This window comes from Hibiscus syriacus, unplaced genomic scaffold, assembly GCF_006381635.1.
Source record: "Hibiscus syriacus cultivar Baekdansim isolate YM2019G1 unplaced genomic scaffold, ASM638163v2 tig00111772_pilon, whole genome shotgun sequence".
In the NCBI taxonomy this organism is placed as follows: Eukaryota; Viridiplantae; Streptophyta; class Magnoliopsida; order Malvales; family Malvaceae; genus Hibiscus; species Hibiscus syriacus.
Window position 1 is genome coordinate 1,999,300 of NW_024063173.1, and position 24,860 is coordinate 2,024,159.

Here is a 24,860-nt window from a genome sequence, read left to right on the forward strand (position 1 = left end):
AGTAAAGGGACTAAAATGGTTTTTTAATGTAGTAGAGGAACTTCCAGTAGACTTTAACCCTTTATGATTAGATATTTTTAATTTTAAGAGTTAGATTTTTTTTATAATTTCCCCCCATGATATCCTACTTTATCCAAAGAATATATAATTTTTATATATATTTGATAATCATTTTCTGATATCTTAGTTTCTGAATCTTTCCCTAAGAACAACAATGAATTCACTGGCAGCAACCAACAGAAATTTTAAGCAAACAGCTATTTAGATTGTTTGGACATTCATTTGCAAATCAACTACTCATTTATCCAGTAATACTGGTCTCCGCTATATAACGACCGCTATTCTGATAGTGGAATGTTATTTAGATCTTTGGGTTTCAAGGTTTAATATGACAATGCAACAGGACTCATGAAAGGAGGAATCAGATATCACCCGGAGGTCATTTTCGTTTTGCTCTTTGCAGTCTTCTGCAACATGCTTGAAAGAGTTAGAGTAAAAAAGATATGTTATCTTTATTTACTATGGATTTTGATCATCCTCCGAATAATCTGTGTATTGGTTGAGCCATATCAAGTGAATGCTTTAGCACACCTAATGACATGGAAGACTGCAGTCGCCGTTGAGCCAGATCAACTGAATGCTTTTAGCATACCTAATGACATGGAAGACTGCAGTCGCCGATATCCAATAATACGATGGTGCTAAAGGGGGGGATAGGATGTGATCCGGTAGAGTTAGTATATCCGTGCTAGAACGGCTTTCTCGAGTTTTCTCCAAGAAGATACATGACCTGATTGGGATTCACACAGATGTTCCAGCACCTGATATGAGTACAAGTCCACAGGTGCAACATATATATGCTTCAAATATGTCATTCTGTTATGTATGGCTCATTAAAAGTCTCGTTGTGGGGTTACGAATTATGTGGGTTGGGGGTGCGGGGGCGTAGCCCCCGCGGTACGGTACAGGGTTAATTTTGTAATTATGTACCAGGGTTTTCTATTATAAATAGAGATGTAACTTAGACCTAAAATATCATTGAATAAAATTCTAGCGCCGCCTAGGCACCGAGGACGTAAGCACATTGCCGAACCTCGTAAAATTCTCGTGTTCTTTCATTTTCTTTACCCGTTTTCGTCAACAATTGGTATCAGATGTCAGGAGCAAAATTCGAAGTCGCGAAATTCGATGGTCAGGGTAACTTCGGATTATGGCAAACGAGGGTGAAGGATCTATTGGCGCAGCAAGGGATCTTGAAGGCTTTGCGACCTACAAAGCCGGCGTCGATGGATGAGGAAGATTGGGAAGAATTGCAGCAGCGAGCGGCAGGAACCATACGATTATGCTTGGCGGACGAGGTCATGTATCACGTCATGCATCTATCGTCTCCAGACGAAATTTGGAGGAAGTTGGAAAGTCAGTTTATGTCCAAATCCTTAACGACAAAACTGTATCTGAAGCAGCGGCTGTATGGGCTGAAGATGCAGGACGATCACGATTTGGCGCAACACGTGAATGTCTTCAATCAAATCGTTTCTGATCTGGCTCGGCTTGATGTGAAAATTGAGGATGAAGACATAGCGATGATTCTGTTGTGTTCGTTACCTTCCTCTTACGAACACATGGTGACTACTCTTACATATGGGAAAGAGACTATCAACGTTGAGGAGATTACTGCAGCCTTGTTGGCTCACAACCAGCGAAAGCAGAATGCAGGGGAAAGCTCTCAAGCCGATAGCTTATATGTCAAGGGTAATCGATATCGTGGACGGAAGCCAGAGAAGGCAGGGTCTGGGAAGCGGAATTCCAGATCCAAATTCAGGGATAAGAAGACGATTCACTGTTACAAGTGCAAGGAGGCGGGACATATGAAGCGAGACTGTCCGAAGTTGAAAAAGCAGACTGATGAGAAGCGTGATGGCTCATCCAAGTCTGTGAACGTGGTCGAGGATGATACTTCTGATTGCAGTGAGGGTGATATGCTTTCTATTTCAACGACACAATTGACGGATGCTTGGATTCTTGATTCTGGATGTTCTTATCACATCACGCCAAATAGGGAATGATTTTCGACATACAGGCCGGTTAATTCTGGTTCGGTTTATTTGGGTGGTGATCGATGTTGCAATATTGTTGGTATTGGTGATGTCAGAATTAAGATGCACGATGGCTCCGTTCGGACGTTGAGTGGTGTTTGACATATCCCAGACTTGAAGAAGAATTTGATTTCCTTGGGCACTTTGCACAAGAATGGTTTTATCCCTAAGGCTGACGAGGATAGGGAAACCATTCGGATTGTTAAAGGAGCATTGACTGTGATGAAAGGCAAGATGACTGCAGGGAATATCTACAGATTGTTAGAGAGTACCGTTGCAGGTGGAGTTCACTCTGTTGAGTCCTGTGATGATACGACAAAATTGTGGCATATGCGCCTTGCTCATCTTAGTGAACGTGGTATGGCAGAATTACACAAGAGAAACTTGTTGCATGGTGTCAAAAGCTGTAAGCTCGATTTTTGCAAGTATTGTGTTCTTGGTAAACAGACTAAAGTCTGTTTCAAGACTACGAAGCACACAACTCAAGGGATTCTTGATTATGTGCATTCTGATGTATGGGGGCCTTCCACGACATCGTCTTTGGGTGGATCTAGGTACTATGTTACTTTTATTGATGATTTTTCACGGAAAGTTTGGGTGTATTTTTTGAAACAGAAATCTGAAGTTTTTGAGAAGTTCAAGCTGTGGAAAGCTGAGGTAGAAAACCAAACAGGATGAAAAATCAAGTGTTTGCGGTCTGACAATGGTACAGAGTACACAAATTCACAGTTCCTACAATTCTGTAAGGAGCATGGGATTCAGAGGCATTTTACAGTGCGCAAGACACCACAACAGAATGGTGTTGCGGAACGAATGAACAGGTCGTTGAATGAAAGAGCCAGATGTTTGCGGTTGAATGCGGGGCTTCCCAAACACTTCTGGGCTGAGGCTGTTAACATGGCGTGTTACCTTATCAACAGATCGCCAAGGATTTTTGGTTGTCCTACTTATGTGCATGTACCTGCTGATGAGAGATCCAAACTTGATGCAAAATCGAAGGAGTGCATTTTTCTGGGTTACAAGAAAGGTGTCAAAGGATTCAAGTTCTGGGATCCAGTTGCGAAGAAAGTTGTGATTAGTAGAGATGTCGTTTTTGATGAACAGTCTATGTTGCAGCAGAAGCAAGACACGACAGTGGTAGATTTCGAGCAGTTTCCAGTTGAGAAACCAGAAACTTCTCAACCGACTTCTGGTGGTTCCACTACGGATGATTTGCAGGATTATAGTCTCGCCAGAGACAGGGTGAGACGGATGAATATAAAGCCTCCGAACAGATTGGGTTTTGAAGACTTGGTATCTTTTGCACTTACTGTTAGCAGTGATGATCCAGTTACTTTTCATGATGCCGTTACTAGTCAGGAAAACGACAAGTGGATGGCAGCCATGGTTGAGGAGATGGAGTCTTTGAATCACAATCGCACATGGGAGTTAGTTCCCCTTCCTGAGGGTAAGAAGCCGATTGGTTGCAAATGGGTGTATAAGAAGAAACCAGCAGTAACAGAAAAAGAGGGGGAGAAGTTCAAGGCTCGTTTGGTAGCGAAGGGTTTTTCACAGCAGAAAGGAGTTGATTATGATGAAATCTTTTCTCGTGTGGTCAGGCACACTTCAATCCGAGCAGTACTTGCATTGGTGGCTAGTTGGGATTTGCATTTAGAGCAGATGGATGTTAAAACTGCTTTTTTGCATGGTGATTTAGAGGAGCAGATCTACATGCGGCAACCTGAAGGTTTCACTCAACCTGGAAACGAGCATTTAGTTTGCAGATTGAAGAAATCTTTGTACGGGTTAAAACAGTCTCCGAGACAGTGGTATAAACGGTTTGACTCCTATATGATCAAGATTGGCTACAATCGATGTGAGTATGATTGTTGTGTCTATGTTAAGAGCCTTGATGATGGTTCTTTTATTTTTCTATTACTGTATGTTGATGATATGTTGATTGCTGCGAAGAACATGGATGATGTTATCGGTTTGAAAACTTTATTGAGTCGGGAATTTGATATGAAAGATTTAGGTGCTGCAAAGAAAATTCTTGGAATGGAAATTTGCAGGGACAGAGACTCAAGGAAACTGCGGCTATCTCAACGGGGTTATGTTGAGAAAATGCTAGAAAGGTTTGCGATGAGCAGCGCGAAACCAGTTAGCACTCCATTGGCGAATCACTTTAAGCTCTCATCAGAACAGTGCCCTAAGACAGATAAGGAAGCTGAAAATATGGCAAAGGTTCCGTATTCTAATGTTGTTGGCTGCTTGATGTATGCGATGGTATGTACTCGTCCTGATTTAGCTCATGCTGTTAGTCAAGTTTGTAAGTACATGTCTAAACCTGGTAAGCAACATTGGGATGCAGTCAAGTGGATCTTTCGGTACTTAAAGGGTACTGTGGGACATGGAATTGTTTTTGGGAGTCAACGGGATAATCCTTTGGTTGTAGGATATGTGGATTCAGATTATGCAGGTGACTTGGATAATAGAAGATCTACGACAGGGTATGTGTTTACTCTTGGTGGAGGGCCTAATTGCTGGAAGTCTACTGTTCAATCTGTCGTGGCACTATCTACAACTGAAGCTGAATACATGGCAGCGGCTGAAGCTGCAAAAGAAGCTTTATGGCTTACTGGTTTAGTGAAGGAGTTGGGTGTTCAACAAGGTGGAGTTCAGTTGCTTTGTGATAATCAAAGTGCTATTCACTTGGCTAAGAATCAGGTGTATCGTGCTAGAACTAAACATATTGATGTAAGGTTCCACAAGATCAGAGAGTTGGTTGCATCTGGAGAGGTTTTGTTTCAGAAGGTACATACTGATGAGAATGCCGCTGATATGTTCACCAAGCCAGTTACGACAGACAAGTTCAAGCATTGCTTGGACTTGTTGAATGTTTCGAGTTGTTAAAGAAGCAAGGTAACCCAACCCACATTGAAGTTTCCAAGGGGCAGGATATTCGCCAAGGTGGAGATTTGTTATGTATGGCTCATAAAAAGTCTCGTTGTGGGGTTACGAATTATGTGGGTTGGGGGTGCGGGGGCGTAGCCCCCGCGGTACGGTACAGGGTTAATTTTGTAATTATGTACCAGGGTTTTCTATTATAAATAGAGATGTAACTTAGACCTAAAATATCATTGAATAAAATTCTAGCGCCGCCTAGGCACCGAGGACGTAAGCACATTGCCGAACCTCGTAAAATTCTCGTGTTCTTTCATTTTCTTTACCCGTTTTCGTCAACACATTCCTATCAGTCTTCCTTCTACAGAGCTGGTCCTAGCGTTCGAAAAGCAGATTTCGAAATCGATGAAGGTAATTTTTCTTGGTTAAACATACAATGGCATGAATATTACAGGCCTTTACAGGCCAATTATTATGTCAATTACGATTCTGAAGCAACATGGCAACTTCTGGTATAATAAGGAGAGCAGTAAGCTATAGAAATAAATGGCTAGAAAATTCAAAAATGTTGAAACTAAAGTTGGACAGGGGCTGCGCGAACGCAGGTCCCCACTTCTAGAAATTATGACGTAGGCTGTCCCACTTGGGGAGACCTTAGGCGAGAACCCCTCCTAAGTGCAATGGAGGACACTAGCCTAGGCCATAGATCTTGTTGATCATCCATCGACCCCGTCCAGGTAAGTATGTTGCAATATGGCTATGTGCCTCTTATTTATAATCCCCAGCTTGTGGTTCTTCCTCTGTCTTACTCGATATGGGATTAGTGCTTCATCATTATTCTAAACTTCCCTGGTGACTGCTGAGGCTGAATGAAGCTAAAGAGTATATGAAACTCATAAACAGATTATAATCTGTTTTATATCTCACCGATCAAAAATGGTTTTAAATCGACATGACTCTCTTTCGAATAGTCATATGAACTAAGTTAGATATCAAACATGGACTCTCTTTCGAATGGTCAGATTAGAATTTCATTGCCAAAGATGCCATTGAAGTAAGCTGTTTCTCATCTTCTTTGATGGATTTTTACTTGGTTTAGTTTAAGAAAACAATTGCTGTCATTGATAATCTTGTTTGGTTTGAAATGAACAGTTGATTGGTAAAACACCATTAGTAATCTAAACAAAGTTGTAGATGGATTTGTGGCTCGAATTGCAGCAAAGTTACAAGTACAATTTATTAAATCTTTATATTTGCTTAATTGCTTCTTAATCTTTCTTACTAACCCCCCCCCCAATGATTGTGCTATGAGTCAGTACTAAGATGCAGATAAGATTTCCAGCTATTCAGATCTTAATGCATGATGACATAAATCAAAGGGACTATATTGATGTTATTGAACTTTTGATATAATTTATATAAACTGAACAAACAATGCATGCTTTAGCAGCGAGCAACCAACCTTCTTGATTTGGACTCTAAGCTTGAAAAAAGTTCGCTCATCCCTTTCAGGGAAATTAAGGTGGTCAAATCTCTCCTTGTTTCTCCGTTTGTCTCATTTTCTTAAAGATTGTTTAGATATTCCTCTTGAAATCAACTACTCGTTTATCTAGCAGTGCTGGTCTCTGGTGGATTTACTCTACTCTAATCTGCAGATACTCTTGATTTCGAACATATTTTGCAGGTCGAATGCACCATACGGAGCAATTTGGCAACTTTTGATGGGTTCGGGATTCAGCATGACAATGCTACAAGGCCCATAAATGTAGGATCGGATATCACCCCTGAGGTCGTTTTCGTTTGGCTCTCTGCAGTCATCTGCAACAAGCTTGAAAGAGTGAAAGTAAAAGATCTGTCATCTTTATTAACTATGGATTTCGATCATCCTTGAAATAATCTGTGTATAGGTTGAGCCAGATGAAGTGAATGCTTTAGCACAACTAATGACATGGAAGACTGCAGTCTCCAATATATGCTTCAAATATATCATTCCTATCAATTTACCTTCTACCTAATTGGTTCTAGAGTTAGAAAAGTGTATTTCGAAATAAATGGATCGGTGGTATTAGATGAGTACTAAAATTCCATGGCCATTCACCTGCATTAAGGAGGAAAACCTAACGGTTCTGAAGCTATTTTTTCTGCTTAAGAACATTCAAGGCATCTTCTGGTATGACAAGGCGAACAATAAGCTAAAGACATACATGACTAAAAACTTCGAAGATAATAAAAAAAAAGTACCAGATACAAGGTTAACTACTGAAACTAAAATTGAACGGGGGCTGCGCGAACGCAAGCCCCCACTACCACAAATTATGACGTAGGCTCTCCCACTTGGGGGAGACCTTAGGCGAGCACCCCTCCAAAGTGCAATGGAGGTCACTAGCCTAGGCCATGGATATTGATGATTACCCATTGACCCCGTCCAGGTAAGTATGTTGCAATATAGCTAGGTGTCTCTTATTTATTAGCCCCAACTCGTGGTTATTCCTCTTTGTTCATCGATATGGGATAAGTGGTTCATCATAATTCTCCATTTCCCTGGTGACTGGTGAGGCTGAATGAAACTCCTAAACAGATTTACAAGGAATGTATGAGACTCCTAAACAGATTAGAATCCGTTTCCTTGCTTCTTTATCTCACTGATAAAAAATGGTTGTAAATCGACATGACTCGATTTCGAATGGTCATATTAACTAAGTTAGATATCAGACATCGAATCTCTTTCGAATGGTCAGATTAGAATTCCATTGCTAAAGATGCCACTGAAGTAAGTTGATTTTCATCTTTAATGGATTTTTATTTGTATTTAATTTAACAAAACATTTGCTTTCATTGATAATCGTGTTTGGTTTGAAATGAACAGTTGGTTGGTAAAACACCATTAGTAATCTAAACAACGTTGTAGATGGATGTGGGGCTCAAATTGCAGCGAACTTAGAGTCAATGGAACCTTGTCCCACTTTCAACGACAGGTATATGATCAGAAACCATGTCGCATAACATTCGGTCATGGGATACTAGAGTTTATATGCAGAGGGTGAGGTTAGTATTCGGAAATTTTCATGTTAGGGTTGGATCACTTTTGCAACTGAAATTATACATTGTCTTCTGCTATTCTTATCTCCAGTTATCCATTATTCTTCCTACATGATGAAGATTGTCCTGGTCGAGCCAAAGAGTAGTAATAACGGAATCGGATTGGCATTCATGGCAGTTGCGAATGGTTATAGACTCATGTTGGAGCTATCCATCATGCAATGCCTTCTTCGATGAGCTCTGAAAGGAGAACAGTCCTTTGAGCTCTTGGAGCCATGGTGGTCCTTTGAGTTTTCACCCAGAAGAACAATGGCCCGATTGGGGTTCACACAGATTTTCCAGCACCTGATATGAGTGCTAGTCCACAGGTGCAACATACATATGCTTCAAATATGCCATTCCTCTCAGTTTTCATTCTACCTAGTTGGTTTTAGCGATCAAAAAGTGAATTTTGAAATCAATGATGGTATGTTTCTCTTGGTTAAACAGACAATGGCATGGATATTAGATGATTACTCCAAATTCCATGGCTATTCACCTGTTGTAGTGACCGGAAAATCGACTGAAAGTATATCCAAATTAAGATAGGGCATTGACTTCGTAACTTCTCTTTCTGATTCAAGTTGTTATCACTTGGCAGAGATGCAGCTACCGTCAGAGGAGTCATCTTTGCCACATAGGCCCTTCTTAATGACCATGTAAAGGCCATCTCTGGACAAAAAATTAGTAATACATGTGCACGTTCGATGCCAAACAAATTTAAATTCCGACACAGATACACTTGAAAGGTATCAGAAATTCCATTTAGGGGTTTCGGAAACGTTGGTTCCTGTGCTGCTAGCCTCATCCATGACAAGGGTGGGAAGATTGTTCCTGTAAGTGATACTCCTAATGTTAGAGAGTACACTAACATTTGTATGGTATGTGTAATAATGGATGCTTATGTAGATCGTAACCAAGCTCTCGAGTCAAGCAAACAAAAAGACAAGGATAAAGTCACATAATAGTCGGACTACTTCTGTGCATAATAATGAGGCAAATCATGTGAGTGCATTTATTATGTACATTTAGAATAATAGGTGCATGTTATTAAATGCATATGTTGCATTTTTATATCAGCATTATGTGTACTATCAGCATTAAGTGTGCAACCCACGGAATTCATAATAAGTTTATGAACGACCGTATCGACACTAATTATGCAACCCACGAAATTAATAATAAGTTTATGAACGACTGTATCGACACTAAGTGTGTAACCCACGGAATTAATAATAAATTTATGAAAGACCGTATCGACACTAAGTGTTTAACTCACGAAATTCATAATAAGTTTATGAACGACCGTATCAACACTAATTGTGCACCCATGAAACATATACTGAGATTCAATAATTAATTTGTATTTTGATAACTATTACAGACTTAAAATTTGATTTCACCTCATTATTAGTATTGTCTCACTAAGTAACTATTTAGCGTGTGTTGATTTCACGCGTAGGTCATAGCGATCAGAGTAAGGAGTGCAACTGACATCGCAAATCAAGAGTTGCCTCATCAGTAACTGTACGACGGGTATATCTACTTTTGATATTATTAGTTGGCATGTAATAGAATTATGATAATGCTCTGAAATATATTTGACTTATGATGATGTAAAAAAGATAAAATGTTTGAACTTTAAGTTTTGGTTACATACTAAAGTTTAATGAATATTTTATTATTAAATTAACATATCTTACGATTTAAAACAAAGAAAAAAATTACTTCAAAAGTTATGTGGCATATGTGACTCGTGTATCGAAATGTATACGGGAAATGAGTTTTATAGTATATATGGAGAAAGGTAGTGTTATAAAAAGATCGGTTATACCTGATAAGGTAAAAGTATGAATTATGTGTCTCGAAAAAGGTAAGTGTATGGCTTTGGAGTCTCAAATACAGGTAATGTCAAGGTAAAGAATCAAGTGATTGTACTTTTTTCTTTGGATGAGATACGAAAGGTCTAATCTAGCCACTTTCCAAATATCTATAATTATTGAAGTAGTAAAAGAACCTTTAATTCATTCGATATTCAAAGAATTACAAGATTAAAACTTGATTTATTGCTCATAAACTTGGAAAATGACATAAGTTCAACCATCAAACTATTTTAAGAAAATAAAGAAAAACACAAACATATTCAAACAGGAAAATATCAGTGCAATAAGGTTTTATAGTGGATGGAACAATTTCTTCTTAATTGGCACCAAAATATCTCATTACGCATTAAAGGTAAATACCCCTAAGTCAAACAAAATTTGGACTTTGCTCATCGGTGCCCCAAGTATCTCAATGATGTGCCTCAAACTTCAGACGGCGCTAACATCACGTCCTTAGCTCTCAATCATTTTCTAAGTAAGAATGGGGTAACTTCAATTTACCTAAAAACTTATATCACGAGATTCTCTTATGGGTTACTCCCAAGACCCGTGTTTTATGTATATTTGAGATGTAATGTATATTATGCAATGTATGATGTATAGATGCGAATGCAAAAATGTACATATGAATGCAAAAATAAATAAATGGGATTGCAAAATACGAGATGCAAATGCAACAAAGGAATTGCTCCTAAAAGTAACAGTTCCTTGAAAAATTATTGAGAAACCGACAATATCTAGGTAAAGTGGGGAAGTGAAAATTTGGTTTACCTTCAAGTTGTCCAGCTCCTACGAAAGTTTGGGAACTGCATCGTCTTTCATCAGATATTGAAAAACCTTCGAAGCTTCTACTTCTTCTCCTACTTTTAGAAATTTTTGAGCTGGTTCGTGACCTTCAACTGCTAGCTTCAGCATCGAATGATATTGAGTCCAACTTGTTACCTCAGGAGGCAGACGTTTGGCTTGTTTCTTTAGTAGATAGACTATCTCTTGACGCTACTCAATCTATGTAAAGAATCTTTGAAATTCTAACTAACCCAGTGAAAGACATTGTTTTTCAAGAACCTTCTAAAAGATCAGTTATTTAAGGGATTAATACCTCTGAATGATATGTCATGTTTATGCAAAAAAAAAAAAGAACAAGACAATACGAAAGGAAATCAAGATAGGAGAAACCAGACAAAAAGAATCAAGTTAGTTGAAATGATTATACAAATAAAATTAATCTTAGCAAAAATAATTAAATACGACTCAAAGCTAAGACAAAAAAATAAAGCATTCAAAGGAAATTAAGACTCCTAATTTCATGCGCTTTAGTTCTCCTAAGTTATCCATATGGCTCTAGCGGTGTAGGTTTACTAAATTCTATGCATGAGGCTGGGTTATAGGAAAGGGTTCCCAAGCCACCTTTACAACCTACTAAGGTAGACTTCGATTCTGGCTCATTACAGACTTTCAAATCGAATTTTGCCTAGGAGATCACACCGCTAAAAGTGTGCCTCGAAACTGATATCCGGACAGACAACTTAGGATGCTTTCTAGGGTTAATTTGTCACACCCACACGAGGAAACCCAATATTCCCCATGAAGTGTGACGTTTCCCCTTACTTAAATAAATCGGGATTGAGCTCAGGTTTAGAGCTATGATATACAACAATCCTAAATATTTACTGAAGTATAAGCATTAACTAGAGAGAAAATCTTTTAAAAAACAATATGTCCCCTCAAGAGTCGCCAAGCTGTCAACACCGTTTTTCGCCCTGATAGGGAAAAACTTGGTACAACTTAGGGTTTTTTAAAAGGTTTTTAAATGTGAGGAGTCAACACCAATAATTTTAATGTGCAATTGGGACACCATAAAAACTGAGTGATTTTAATAAAACATTTTATTTTTATTAAAATACCAAATTTTAGGGTATATAAAAACCATAAAATAGGTTCGAAAGTCAGTTACGTGTGGGAAAGGATTAGGATCCCCAGAATGCCCAAAAATTTGTATCTAGTTGATTACCCTTTATTTAGAATAAAAAATTTTGAGTTTGAACTTTATCTAATTTAAAAATCATTACGGATGCAAAGTTAAAAGGGTATTCGTTTATTAAAGCCAATAGCATTATCCCCTTAGCATGAATGTGGGAGATCATTTATGTGCTCAATAATTGAATATTACCTCGAGATTTTATAAATCATGATGCGGTCTTGAAAATAATGTCGACCTATTTTGGGAATCACCAATAGTCAGCCCCTGAGCATACTTGCGGGAGATATATTATTAACTCCCTAATAAGTGAACATTGCCTTAAGATTTAAAACTTGATGCAACCAAATAGTTTATTATTAACCCTAAGTAAGCTAAGGGTAGATTAAGGCTTTCTCTAGCTTAAAGTGTCAAATTATGAATAATTAAAGAACCTAGAGACATAAACCTTTAAAATTTAGGCTCTAATATTAATCCTACTTGATTTTATCCAGTTATTGAATCAAATAATCGATATGGTCCCTTGAGCATTTAGGCGAGCGCCAACTCATAGTACTCCCTAAATTAAAGGGACTAAATTAAAATTTAATTTAAAGTGGATGCTCTAATATTAACTTAAATTAATTTTAATCAATATTGTAATTCGAATAATTAAAGTGGAACCTCGAGCAAAAGTGAGGACCAAATTAAGAATTCTCCTAATTTATTGACTAAAGGTGAAATTAGGCCTAAGATGGAGACTCTAATATTAATCCTAATTGATTTTAATTAATTATAGCGTATGGAATAATTAATATAGAAAATAGAGCATAAGCGAGGACCAAATCAAAAATTCTCCTAAATTAAAAGTTTAGGGATCAAATTTAAAGGAGTCTGAATTTAAGTACTATACCTAAAATCTAAGTAATCTATATTAGTACTAAAATATTTGAATTATGATGATGTAAAAATATAAAATGTTTAAACTTTAAGTTTTGGTTACATACAAAAGTTTAATGAATGTTTTATTATTAAATTAACATATGTTACGATTTAAAACAAAGAAAAAATTACTTCAAAAGTTATGTGGCATATGTGACTCGTGTATCGAAACATATACGAGAAATGGGTTTTATAGTATATATGGAGAAAGGTAGTGTTATAAAAAGATCGGCTATACCCGATAAGGTAAAAGTACAAATTACGTGTCTCGAAAAAGGTAAGTGTATGACTTTGGAGTCTCAAATAGAGGTAATGTCAAGGTAAAGAATCAAGTGATTGTACTTTTGGCTTTGGTTGAGATACAAAAGGTCTAATCTAGCCACTTGCAAAAGATCTATAATTATTGAAGTAGTAAAAGAAACTTTAATTCATTCGATATTCAAAGAATTACAAGATTAAAACTTGATTTATTGCTCATAAACTTGGAAAATGACATAAGTTCATCCATCAAACTATTTTAAGAAAATAAAGAAAAACACAAACACGTTCAAACAGGACAATGTCAATGCAATAAGGTTTTACAGTGAATGGAACAATTTCTTCTTAATTGGCACCAAAATATCTCATTATGCGTTAAAGGTCAATACCCTTAAGTCAAACAAAATTTAGACCTTGCTCGTCGATGCCCCAAAGATCTTAATGATGTGCCTCGAACTTCAGACGGCGCTAACATCACGTCCTTAGCTCTCAATCCTTTTCTAAGTACAAATGGGGTAACTTCAATTTACCTAAAAACTTATATCATGAGATTCTCTTACGAGTTACTCCCAGGACCCATGATTAATGTATATTTGAGATATAATGTATATTATGCAATGTATGATATATAGATGCGAATGCAAAAATGCACATATGAATGCAAAAATAAATAAATGGGATTGTAAAATGCGAGATGCAAATGCAATAAAGGAATTGATCCTAAAAGTAACTGTTCCTTGAAAAATTCTTGAGAAACCGACAATATCTAGGTAAACTGGGGAAGTGAAAATTTGGTCTACCTTCAAGTTGTCCAGCTCCTACGAAAGTTTGGGAACTGCATCGTCTTTCATCAGATATTGAAAAACCTTTGAAGCTTCTACTTCTTCTCCTACTTTTAGAAATTTTCGAGTTGGTTTGTGACCTTTAACTGCTGGCTTCAGCGTCAAATCATATTCTGTCCAACTTGTTACCTTAGCATACAGACATTTAGCTTGTTTCTTTAGTAGATAGACTATCTCTTGACGCTACTCAATCTATGTAGAGAATGTTCGAAATTCTAACCAACCCAATGAAAGACATTGTTATTTAAGAACCTTCTAAAGATCAGTTATTTAGGGATTAATAAATTTGAAGGATATGTCATGTTTATGCAAAAATAAAACAAAGCACAAGACAAGACGAAAGAAAATCAAGATAGGAGAAACGAGACAAAAAGAATCAAGTTAGTTGAAATGATTATTCAAAGAAATTTAATCTTAGCAAAAATAATTAAATATGACTCAAAGTTGAGACAAAAAAATAAAGCATTCAAAGGAAGTTAAGAATCCTAATTCCACGCGTTTTAGTTTTCCTAGGTTATCCATATAGCTCTAGTGGGGTAGGTTTACTAAATTCTATACATGAGGTTGGGTTATAGTAAAGGGTTCCCAAGCCACCTTTACAACCTGCTAAGGTTGACTTTGATTCTGGCCCAATACAGACTTGCAAATCGGATTCTGCTTAGGAGATCACACTGCTAAAAGTGTACCTCCACTACTAGAAAAAACCCATTAATTACGCTCATTGCACGCCATCTATGGGTGCAGATGACACACAAATACGCGTCATTGAAGCATCTGACATAAATCTCAGATGACACGCAATTGTGTGTTATAAATCTATGACGCGCATTTATGACAAGCATTTATGACACACGTTTATGACGCACATTGAGCATCATTGAAGCCCCCGTCATAAATAAAGATGACACACATTTTTGTGTCATAAATTAATGACACACATGTATAACTTATATTGTGTGTCATTGAAGCCCCCGTCATAAATGAAGATGACACACATTTGTGGGAATTTATCAGTATATGCACTCAATTGCTTTCCTATAATTATCAGTATAAATAAAAGAAATTAAGTACCTTTTAGTTAAACAGAATCAACATAACATAAGAAACATGATAATTATGGGAATTTACAATGTAAAAGGGACAATCCAACCAACTGGTAGTTGTGTCATAAAGAAAGCCATATGGCTTCAAATTAGATCGTCATTGTTCTTAGACTCTTGGAACATAGAAACATGGTCCAATATTTTACAATAAGAATATGATGGCTAAATAGAACAGAATATGGTACCATTTAGCTTGAAGGATTTTGTTACTACATCAATTCTCATGTTTCTAGGAGTGAATAAACCTAGAATCTTTCTTATCGTCTCCTCATCACATAACTCATAGACATAGTCCCCAAAGATAACATGTTCTGGTGGATAAACAAGCAAATTTTCTGCAACAAAGAAACAAAAGGAATAGTTAATGGAATGCAGCAGCAAATACCAGAAATTAGAAATAAATATAGGTTCCTAGTTATATTTATCAAAAACAACATTAAATATCCATTCTTGAGGGGAAAGTTGATGCAATAATTTAAGATATTAATAAAGATAACCAATGATATCAAATATCTACAAGGAAAAAGTGAAGCACCATTAACTTTTGTGGCTAAAAAACACAAAATTCGCGAAGCAACCTTAAAAAATATAAGCACATTCAATATAGAAACACAAATACAGAAACAATCACAGTAGCAGTAACTGAGTAGGTACATTTTATTATAAAATTGAGCTGCCAATTAAAGAAACATAATGAGAAGATAAAGAAAACCAATATCCTCCTAGGAATTTGAGATGATTTTTTCATGCGTATTTGAATGGAACTATATGTAATACCACATAAGGTGAAAACACTAAAGAAGTTTTAGTCACTCTTATTTGCTTAGAAGATGAAACAACATATGCTACCTTTTCCAAACCACAATCTGTAAGATGAATGAACATGCTAAAGATATAAGCTACAGAAGATCACTGCATTCCATCATCTGAAACACCGACATATAGAGAGGTTATACATCCCTTAGCTTTGAGAAAATAATGCAGGCTTCCTTTGCCCTCTGGAAAAAGAGGGGAGAAGAAGATATTACATTTGTGCTTTAGTACACATGACAAAACATATATAACATCATGGTTTAAGCAGCAAAAAAATTTCTCAATGAATAAACCAGAAACACAATTGTGTAAGCATTGTTTATCTCTTATATGGTTCTAAACAAGAAGGGAATAGTAGCAATCATATTAATTTCAAGGTATTAAAATCTGATATCAGCATAATAGTAGTACTAGTAGTAGTTAAGCATATTGAATAAACTTGAGGGGTTAAGCCTTGGAAATTGAAGCAAATGAAAAACACTATCTACATTCCACAGACTAATCAAGAATCACTTATCATTTGTAAGGCATCAAAGCTGTGGACCATTCACATTTTCTTCATATATACATATGCATCATTTTCTTTGTTATTATTACTTCCGTGAGCAACCTCTTATTCTGATGCAAAAACTCCTTAGAGGGCAATGTTGGCCGTTTGAGAACATGAATTTCCAAGTGAATCGTAGAATAATGTCACCGGCAACTGCATGGCAGTTCTTTATAACATTGCTTCAAGGATTTGTGTATGCTTCACTTCTTATCCCTTTTCTCTTTGAATCTATGAATCTTTGCCACAACACCTTCTCAGGACAAAACCACCAGAAACAACATAACAAATTATTAAGATATGAGAATTTATGAAAAATATTCCAGAATCTAGATGATATCAACTGTTACTCGGACTCTAGATAAGTGTAGGATTTAAATACAAACATACGAGTTTAGTTATGATTAGAAATCGGCCTATCTAAGGGAAGCTTTGAGCATAGTCGCAATAGAGGATAAAACGATTACCGGGAGTCATAAATACTTGGGTACAAAGACTTAATCTTAATGGGAGACACTAATTTAAAAATATTGAGGGGAAGAAAAAGATGGTACAGGTTAAGGTATTAACGACTGAAAAAGACATTTGTTATGCAGATCTTACAAAATATATGATCATAGACGAGCACAAAGAAAATGATCTATAAGTTGTGCTCATACTTTCTAGTTTGTTGATATTGTTCACAAGGTCTTATATAATTGTCGAGCAAGAAGAAAGGTAAACAAATTTCAAGATCTAAAGCCTGATCTCTGGCAGGAAAAACCTTCTATTAAAGTCTGCACAGGAAGAGAAGAATGTTGGCATAGTGGAACATAGGAAAGTTTAGCTCGGAAAAAAGGAAAATTCACATATCTAGAGAGCAAAAGTGAACACCCAAAAGGTTCTGGAAAGGAAAAGAATCTTCCTATTATGAAATATAATTTGCTTGAAAAGAGCTAGCTAAGGTTCAAAATAGCAACATAAAGTATATATAAATGATATTTAACTGACTTATCTGACAATTTATGATTATAAAAGCCTAGAGATTAAAGTTTTGTGGCCAAAAACAGAGGAATAATAGTGAGCCAAAGTACCTTTTGCATCTCTTCTTGGAACCACATAGACAAGGAGCATTTCAGATCATTTGGCCACTCTTTGCCATATTATACTTGGCAAGATCCAATGGTGTTTATCCCATTAGCTTTTGTACCTGTAAAAGAAAAAATAGAACACGTGGAATTTCGTATAATTAAATACTCAGTTGGTGATATTTTAACTGTAGGAGAAATATTCATCCGAACTCAAATGTGAAATTCTGCAATCGGAAGAATAAATGAAGGTGGCCATCTCTTTCTTTTAAGCAATCAGGCATTGAACCAAAAGAGTATTATGCAGTTCCCATAAGTCAATACTCGTTAGTGATGTTTTAACTGTAGAATAAACATTCTTTTGAATTCGAATGTGAAATTCAACAATCGAAAAATTAATAAAGACATACATCTTTTTCTTCTAAACAATCAGTCATTGAACCAAAAGAGTATTATGCAGTTCAGCAGATCAAACACCTTAAAAACTTAAGGGTATGAAAAAAGATTTAATGCATCAGAAAACTTTCAAAAGGAGCAAACTATAACTATGTTCCTCCGACTTTTCATTTTCCATAAAGTAGTCATGTCCGTAGCATCTAGAATGAATAGGGGGATACAGCCCTCAAAGGCTACTCCAAATACATGAAAAACATAAATGATTAACAACATCCTTGTGTCAGACAAATATAAATATCTAAAATTCACACCCTAATCCGAGCAACAACAATACATAATCATCTTTTTTATTCAGATAATGTGAATGATAACGAGAAACAATAGCAACTCACATACCCTCTCGCACAAATAGCTTCTTTATCTCTTTCAAATAGCTTATCCTACTACATTCAATATCATATATCCACCAGGCAACAGCAGGAAGAAAATGATGCATTAACTTAGAGAATTTAAGACCGGACAAGTTGAACGATGAGCATCAAGACAATAGTTCATACAATTTAATCATTCAACATATAATAGGTAAAAAATATAACCAAAAAAAAAAGCAAAACAGCGGCAAACCTACCTCAGGAAAGTTCTTTGGCATTGGTTTCCCTTCCTCTTTCAACTTAACCATCTTCTTATGCACTTCTTTAGCCCAAGTAAACTTGGAAAGCGCATTCTCAACATCCAATAAGGTACAATCACACTACTTTGCAGCTTCTTTCTTATGACTCAGTTGGAGATTCTACAAAAAGTCAATAAAACCTAAATCCACAATCAATAACATAACAAAAGTAACAACCAACGAATTCATCACTTAATTAAAAACACCTAACATAATAATATACCAAAAAGAAAAAAATAATTGTGGACGTAGAATTAGAAGAAAACCTCGCCTGTTGGATCACAACCTCCAAGATACCTAAAGATGGTAATTTTTTTCTCAAACACATCGTCAAAGGTAGCCTCGCTGGTTCTACCAACTACGTACTCCTTAAATTTCTCTAAATTTCTAGCGCCCTTCACTTCAACGGCAAATCCTAAAGTATCAACATTCGTGTATTACTACTAACAAATTAATTTTGATTTTCCAACAAAAAAAGGTGAAATAATAGCATTAAAAAGCAGAAACCTTTTTAGATTGAACGACCTTCAGCCATTTCCTCAAAACAGATTTTGAGGAAAAGAAAATTCTTCTCTCAATCGGGTGAACTAAGTAGAGGCCAAGACATGTTTTCGTGGAGGCTTACGATTCGAACCGTTCGTGATCATCACTTCTCGTTGTTGTCTTTGTTGTTTTTCAAGAAACCCATTGTAAGTATTTGCATCCTCGATTTCGGTTTTATGTACTTGGATCACTGGTGAGACCGTCGAGTTTTGTATCCGTTGTGCCATGGGGTGCGCCGACGATCCCAACACGGGATGACCCAAAGATTTTAACTGGTACATTCCATCTTTTTGATGAACCTGTGTTTGTTTTGATGAACTAATGAAGAGGAATTATTTTAGAACATATTTGTAGTGAAATGATAGCGGTAACCCTATGGGTCACAGTGCGAGAGTAACTCGGGTATGTAGAAAATGCCCGACAAAGATTCAAGGGGTTGTATTCCCAGCAAACTTGATGGAGTTTCCCTTCGATGAGTTTTAAATCATTTTGGGAATGGATTGGTTGTCTCCACTTCATATATAGGTTGATTGTCGCAATAAGCAATTATTTTTTATGGATGCAGAAGACTTAGAAATCGTAGTGATTGGCAAAAAAGTGAAATCACCATCCAATGTGATATCAGCCATGACTGCAAAGAAAATGATGTCAAAATGGTTTATAGCTTTTCTAGATAACGTAATAGATATTCGAGTAGTGGAAGTGAAATTAAATGATATTCCAATGGTTAGGGAGTTTCCAGATATTTTTTCGAAAGAATTACCAAGTTTACCTCCAGATCGAGAGGTGGAATTCAAGATTGAGGTTTACCTGGGTATCAAACCTGTTTCGATAGCTCTGTATTGAATGGCTCCAACAGAGTTAAGAGAATTAAAAGCCCAATTGCAAGAGCTACTTAATAAGGGATTTATTAGACCCAGTGTTTCTTCTTGTGAAAAAGAAGGATGGGTCAATACTACTATTATGCATTTACTATCGTCAGTTAAATAAAGTAACCATAAATAATAAAATCCTCTTCTGAGGATTGATGATATGTTTGATCAAGTGAAAGGGGTAACAATGTTCTCTAAGATAGACCTGAGGTCGGGGTACCACCAATTAAAGATTAAAGAGGGTGATATTTCAAAAACAGCTTTTCGGACTCGGTATGGACATTACGAATTTGTGGTAATGCCATTTGGATTGACTAATGCTCTTGAAGTATTTATGGATTTCATGAACCCAGTATTTCAACCTCATATGGATCAATTTGTGGTGGTACTTATCGATGATATTTCGGTATATTCAAAGTTAAGAGAGGAGCATGATACTCATCTTCGGGTCATTCTTCAAACTCTTCGAGAGAAGAAGTTCTATGCCAAATTATACAAGTGTGAATTCTAGTTAACTAAGGTTGATTTCCTTGGCCATATAGTCTTCGCAGAGAGCATAAGAGTAGATCTCAAAAAGATTCAAGCTATAGTGGATTGGCAACCCCCAAAAAAATATGTTAGAAGTTCATAGTTTCTTTGGGCTTGCTGGTTATTATAGGAGGTTTATGAAGAACTTTTCAATGTTGGTTTTGCCGCTAACTAAGTTGCTACAGAGAGATGTGCCTTTTGTTTGGTCGGAGAAATGTCAAGGAAGTTTTTAAATGTTAAATAAGATTGTAACAGAGGTTTCATTGCTTATACAACCTGAGTCGGGTAAAGACTACGTTGTTTTCAGTGATGCATCCCATAATGGATTGGGATGTGTGCTAATGTAAGATGGAAAAGTTTTGGCTTATTCCTCAAGACAACTGAAAAATCACGAGAGAAATTACCCAACACATGATTTAAAAATTGACAGCGGTAATGTTAGCTTTGAAAATTTGGCATCATTATCTGTACGATGAGCGGTGCCATATTTATACGGATCATAAGAGTTTAAAGTACTTGCTGACTCAAAAAGAACTGAATTTGAGACAGAGAATATGGATTAAGCTTTTAAAAGATTATGATTTGATCATCGATTATCATCCTGGGAAGGCTAATGTGGTAGCATATGCACTTAGCCGAAAGACTTTTGTCACTCTACGGGCTTTGGATGCGCATATATCTTTTAAGGAAGATGGTGCCTTTATTACTGAGCTTAAGTTAAAACTGATGTTGTTTGATCGGGTAAAAGAGCTGCAACGTAAAGATTTAAAATGCTTGGTAGGAATTGCGAAAGTAGAAAAATGTGAGGCTAAAGACTTCGAAATGAGGAATGATGGATGTTTATATTATCGTGGAAGAATTTGTATTTTCGATAATTATAAACTGAAGAAATAAATTCTTTGCGAGGCACATTATAGTCCCTTGATTATGCATCCAGACGGGAATAAAATGTATCAGGATATACAGAGTCGTTATTGGTGACCTGGCATAAAAATAATTGTATCAGAGTTCGTTACAAAATGCCTGACATGTCAGCAAGTGAAAGCTGAACATCAAGTGTCTTCTAGATTACTGTAACCGATATCTATTCCTAAGTGGAAGTGGGAGCGAGTTACAATGGATTTTGTTTCAGGGCTACCTTCGACCTCTAGTAAAAAGGACTTTATATGGGTAATTGTGGATAGATTGACCAAGACAACTCACTTTTTTCCAGTACGGGTAAATTACTCGATGGATAAATATGCGGAATTGTATATAAAAGAGATAGTTTGGAAGCATGGAGTGCCTATATCGATATTGTCCAATCAGGACCCAACGTTTACTTTAAGATTCAGGAATTCTTTGCACACGACATTGGGTACTTGATTGAATTTTAATACATCCTTTCATCCGCAGACAGATGGGCAGTCAGAGGAAACTATTTAGGTATTGGAGGATATGCTAATGGCATGTGTAATTGAGTTCAAAGGATCATGGAAAAAGTATTTTCCCTTAGTGGAATTTGCTTATAATAACAGTTACCAATCGAGTATTATGATGGCTCCGTATGAAGCCTTGTATGGGAGAAACAACAGAACACCTTTAAATTGATTTGAATTAAAAGATCGAGACTTAGTTGGCCGGGATTTGATGAAATAAACAGAGGAGAAGATGAAAATTATCCAAAACTATATGAAGATAACCTCTGATCGACAGAAATCTTATGTTGGTCTAAAGAAAAAATAGATTGAATTTCAAGTAGGAGACAAGGTATTTATGAAAGTATCACACTAGAAGAAAATATTGCGGTTTGGGCGCAGAGGAAAGTTGAGTCCGAGATTCATTGGACCTTATGAGATTTTAAAAAGGAATAACCAGTACGGATCTTGGCTAGAGAAAACAAGGAACTGCGTAACAAGAAGATTCTTTTAGTTAAGTGCTTTGAAAATACCACAAAGTAGATGAATCTACTTGGGAAAGAGAGGATGACATGAGGAAACAGTTTTCACACCTTGTTGTATCAGGTACTTCTTTAAATTCGAGGACGAATTTTCTTAGGGGAGAGAATTGTAATACCCCAAATATCGAGTCAACGACTATATTTAAAGGATTTAAAATTTAGAGGATTAAATTGAATAAATGGTAAAGTATAAGAAATGATTTAATTAAGACCCATTAGTAAGAATGAATGAATGAAAGGCCATTTTGGTCCTTTAGAGGGAAATGGATTTAAAATTCATTTTATTAGGGGTATTTAAGAGAAAAAGGGGAAAAGTTAAAAGCTAAGTTATTTTTCTTCTTCTTCTTCTTCTTCTTCTTCTTCTTCTTCTTCCCTGTTGCCCGTGCTTTCCCATAGCCAAAGGTAAGTTTTCTTCAAGTTGGTTTTTCCTTTAGTTTATGGAATGGTTTTGAAACCATAAGTGATATAGAGGTTTAAGAAGAGTTCAAGGATAATTAAAACTAAGTGATTAGTGAATTATTTGAGATTGAAGAAAATGGGTTTTTGAGTGATAGGATGAAATATGAGTTTTATTGAGGTTTACAAGTAAATTTGACTTGTCAAATAAGTAGAGGAGATATTAGAAGCCTTGGATGTGATTAAAAACATGTATGGAAAAGTAGTGTGATTCTTGGTTTGGAGTGTTCTTTAAAGATTTTAGATGTTATAGGAAGATTATTGAAGGAAAATTAGTTGGGTTTAGTAGTGATGAGTTTAATGGTATTGTTGGAGGTAAAAATAAGAGATTTAAACGAAATTTGGGTAAATATTGAAATGGAAAATGGAAAATTTAGGTAAGGGTATCGGTACTAGAAGAACAGTACCGATACTATAGGTGTAAATTTGAGGAAATAGGATGAACAGTATCGATACTGATGCAATTAGTATCGATACTACTATGGGTATCAATACTAATAGGAAGGTATCGATACCATGGATTCCAGAATGCAAAAATGGTATCGATACTGAAGGGAGTATTGTTACAATAGTATAAAAGTATCGATACCATAGTAGAGGTACCTATACTATTGAGTCTGGAAATTTTTGGATAGGGTGAATTTTAATAAAAAATTGAACATAATAGTACTTTTAGTAGTATTAAAGTATAAATGTTAGAGAGTATACTAACATTTGTATAGTATGTGTAATAATGGATGCTTATGTAAATTGTAACCAAGCTCCCGAGTCAAGCAAATAAAAAGGCAAGGATAAAGTAGCAGAATAGTCGGACTACATCTATGCATAATAGTGGGGAAAATCAGGTGAGTGCATTTATTATGTACATTGAGAATAATAGGTCCATGTTATTAAATGCATATGTTGCATTTTTATATTTGTATTATGTGTACTATCAGCACTAAGTGTGCAACTCATAGAATTCATAATAAGTTTATGAACGACCATTTCGACACTAAGTGTGCAACCCACAGAATTCATAATAAGTCTATGAACGACCGTATCGGCACTAATTGTGCACCCCATGAAACATATACTGAGTTGCAATAATTAATTTGTATTTTGATAACTATTACAGACTTATATATTGATTTCACCTCATTATTAGTATTGCCTCACTAAGTAAATACTTAGCGTGTGTTGATTTCACACGTAGGTCATAGCGATCGAAGTAAGGAGTGCAACTGACATCGCAAATCAAGAGTCGCCTCATTAGTAACTGTACGACAACTATGTCTACTTTTGATATTATATTAGCTGGAATGTAATAGAATTATGATAATGCTCTGAACAATATTTGACTTATGATGATGTAAAAAGATAAAATGTTTTAACTTTAAGTTTTGGTTACATACTAAAGTTTAATGAATGCTTTATTATTAAATTAACATATGTTACGATTTAAAACAAAGAAAAAATTACTTCAAAAGTTATGTGGCATATGTGACTCGTGTATCGAAACTTATACGGGAAATGCATTTTATAGTATATATGGAGAAAGGTAGTGTTATAAAAAGATCGCCTATACTCAATAAGGTAAAAGTATGAATTATGTGTCTCGAAAAAGGTAAGTGTATGACTTTGGAATCTCATATAGAGGTAATGCCAAGGTAAATAATCAAGTGATTGTACTTTTGGCTTTGGATGAGATACGAAAGGTCTAATCTAGCCACTTGCAAAAGATCTATAATTATTGAAGTAGTAAAAGAACCTTTAATTTATTTGATATTCAAAGAATTACAAGATTAAAACTTGATTTATTGCTCATAAACTTGAAAAATGACATAAGTTCAACCATCAAGCTATTTTAATAAAATAAAGAAAAACACAAACACGTTCAAACAGGACAAATGTCAGTGCAATAAGGTTTTACAGTGGATAGAACAATTTCTTCTTAATTGGCACCAAAATATCTCATTACGCGTTAAAGGTCAATTCCCCTAAGTCA

The 24,860-nt window shown here is 36.0% G+C and overlaps 1 protein-coding gene, 2 non-coding genes and 2 pseudogenes across 3 annotated transcripts; 2 read left to right on the forward strand and 3 right to left on the reverse strand.

Moving 5' to 3' along the window:
• The first annotated feature begins 5,384 nt into the window (after positions 1-5,384).
• LOC120170086 (probable glutamate dehydrogenase 3) lies at positions 5,385-6,994 on the forward strand. The gene is made up of 4 exons (XM_039178110.1): positions 5,385-5,390; positions 6,430-6,501; positions 6,664-6,768; positions 6,887-6,994. Exons 1-4 carry the CDS (start codon positions 5,385-5,387, stop codon positions 6,992-6,994), a joined length of 291 nt encoding a protein of 96 aa, XP_039034041.1.
• On the reverse strand, positions 5,564-5,724 carry LOC120170180. The gene has a single exon (XR_005520743.1). It is a non-coding gene; the product is annotated as a U1 spliceosomal RNA (small nuclear RNA).
• A 260-nt stretch (positions 6,995-7,254) lies between the features above and the next one.
• On the reverse strand, positions 7,255-7,416 carry LOC120170177. Its single transcript, XR_005520740.1, has one exon. It is a non-coding gene; the product is annotated as a U1 spliceosomal RNA (small nuclear RNA).
• On the forward strand, positions 7,374-9,161 carry LOC120170087 (annotated as a pseudogene).
• Positions 9,162-16,633: 7,472 nt separating this feature from the next.
• Positions 16,634-23,999, reverse strand: LOC120170088 (annotated as a pseudogene).
• Between the last annotated feature and the right edge of the window lie 861 nt (positions 24,000-24,860).

Excerpts from the sequence above, each read along its gene's own strand:
- LOC120170086 (XM_039178110.1), top strand. Across the intron at positions 6,502-6,663 it reads TCCCTTTCAGGGAAATTAAG|GTCGAATGCACCATACGGAG; the intron begins GTGGTCAAATCT and ends CATATTTTGCAG. Across the intron at positions 6,769-6,886 it reads GATCGGATATCACCCCTGAG|GTTGAGCCAGATGAAGTGAA; the intron begins GTCGTTTTCGTT and ends ATCTGTGTATAG.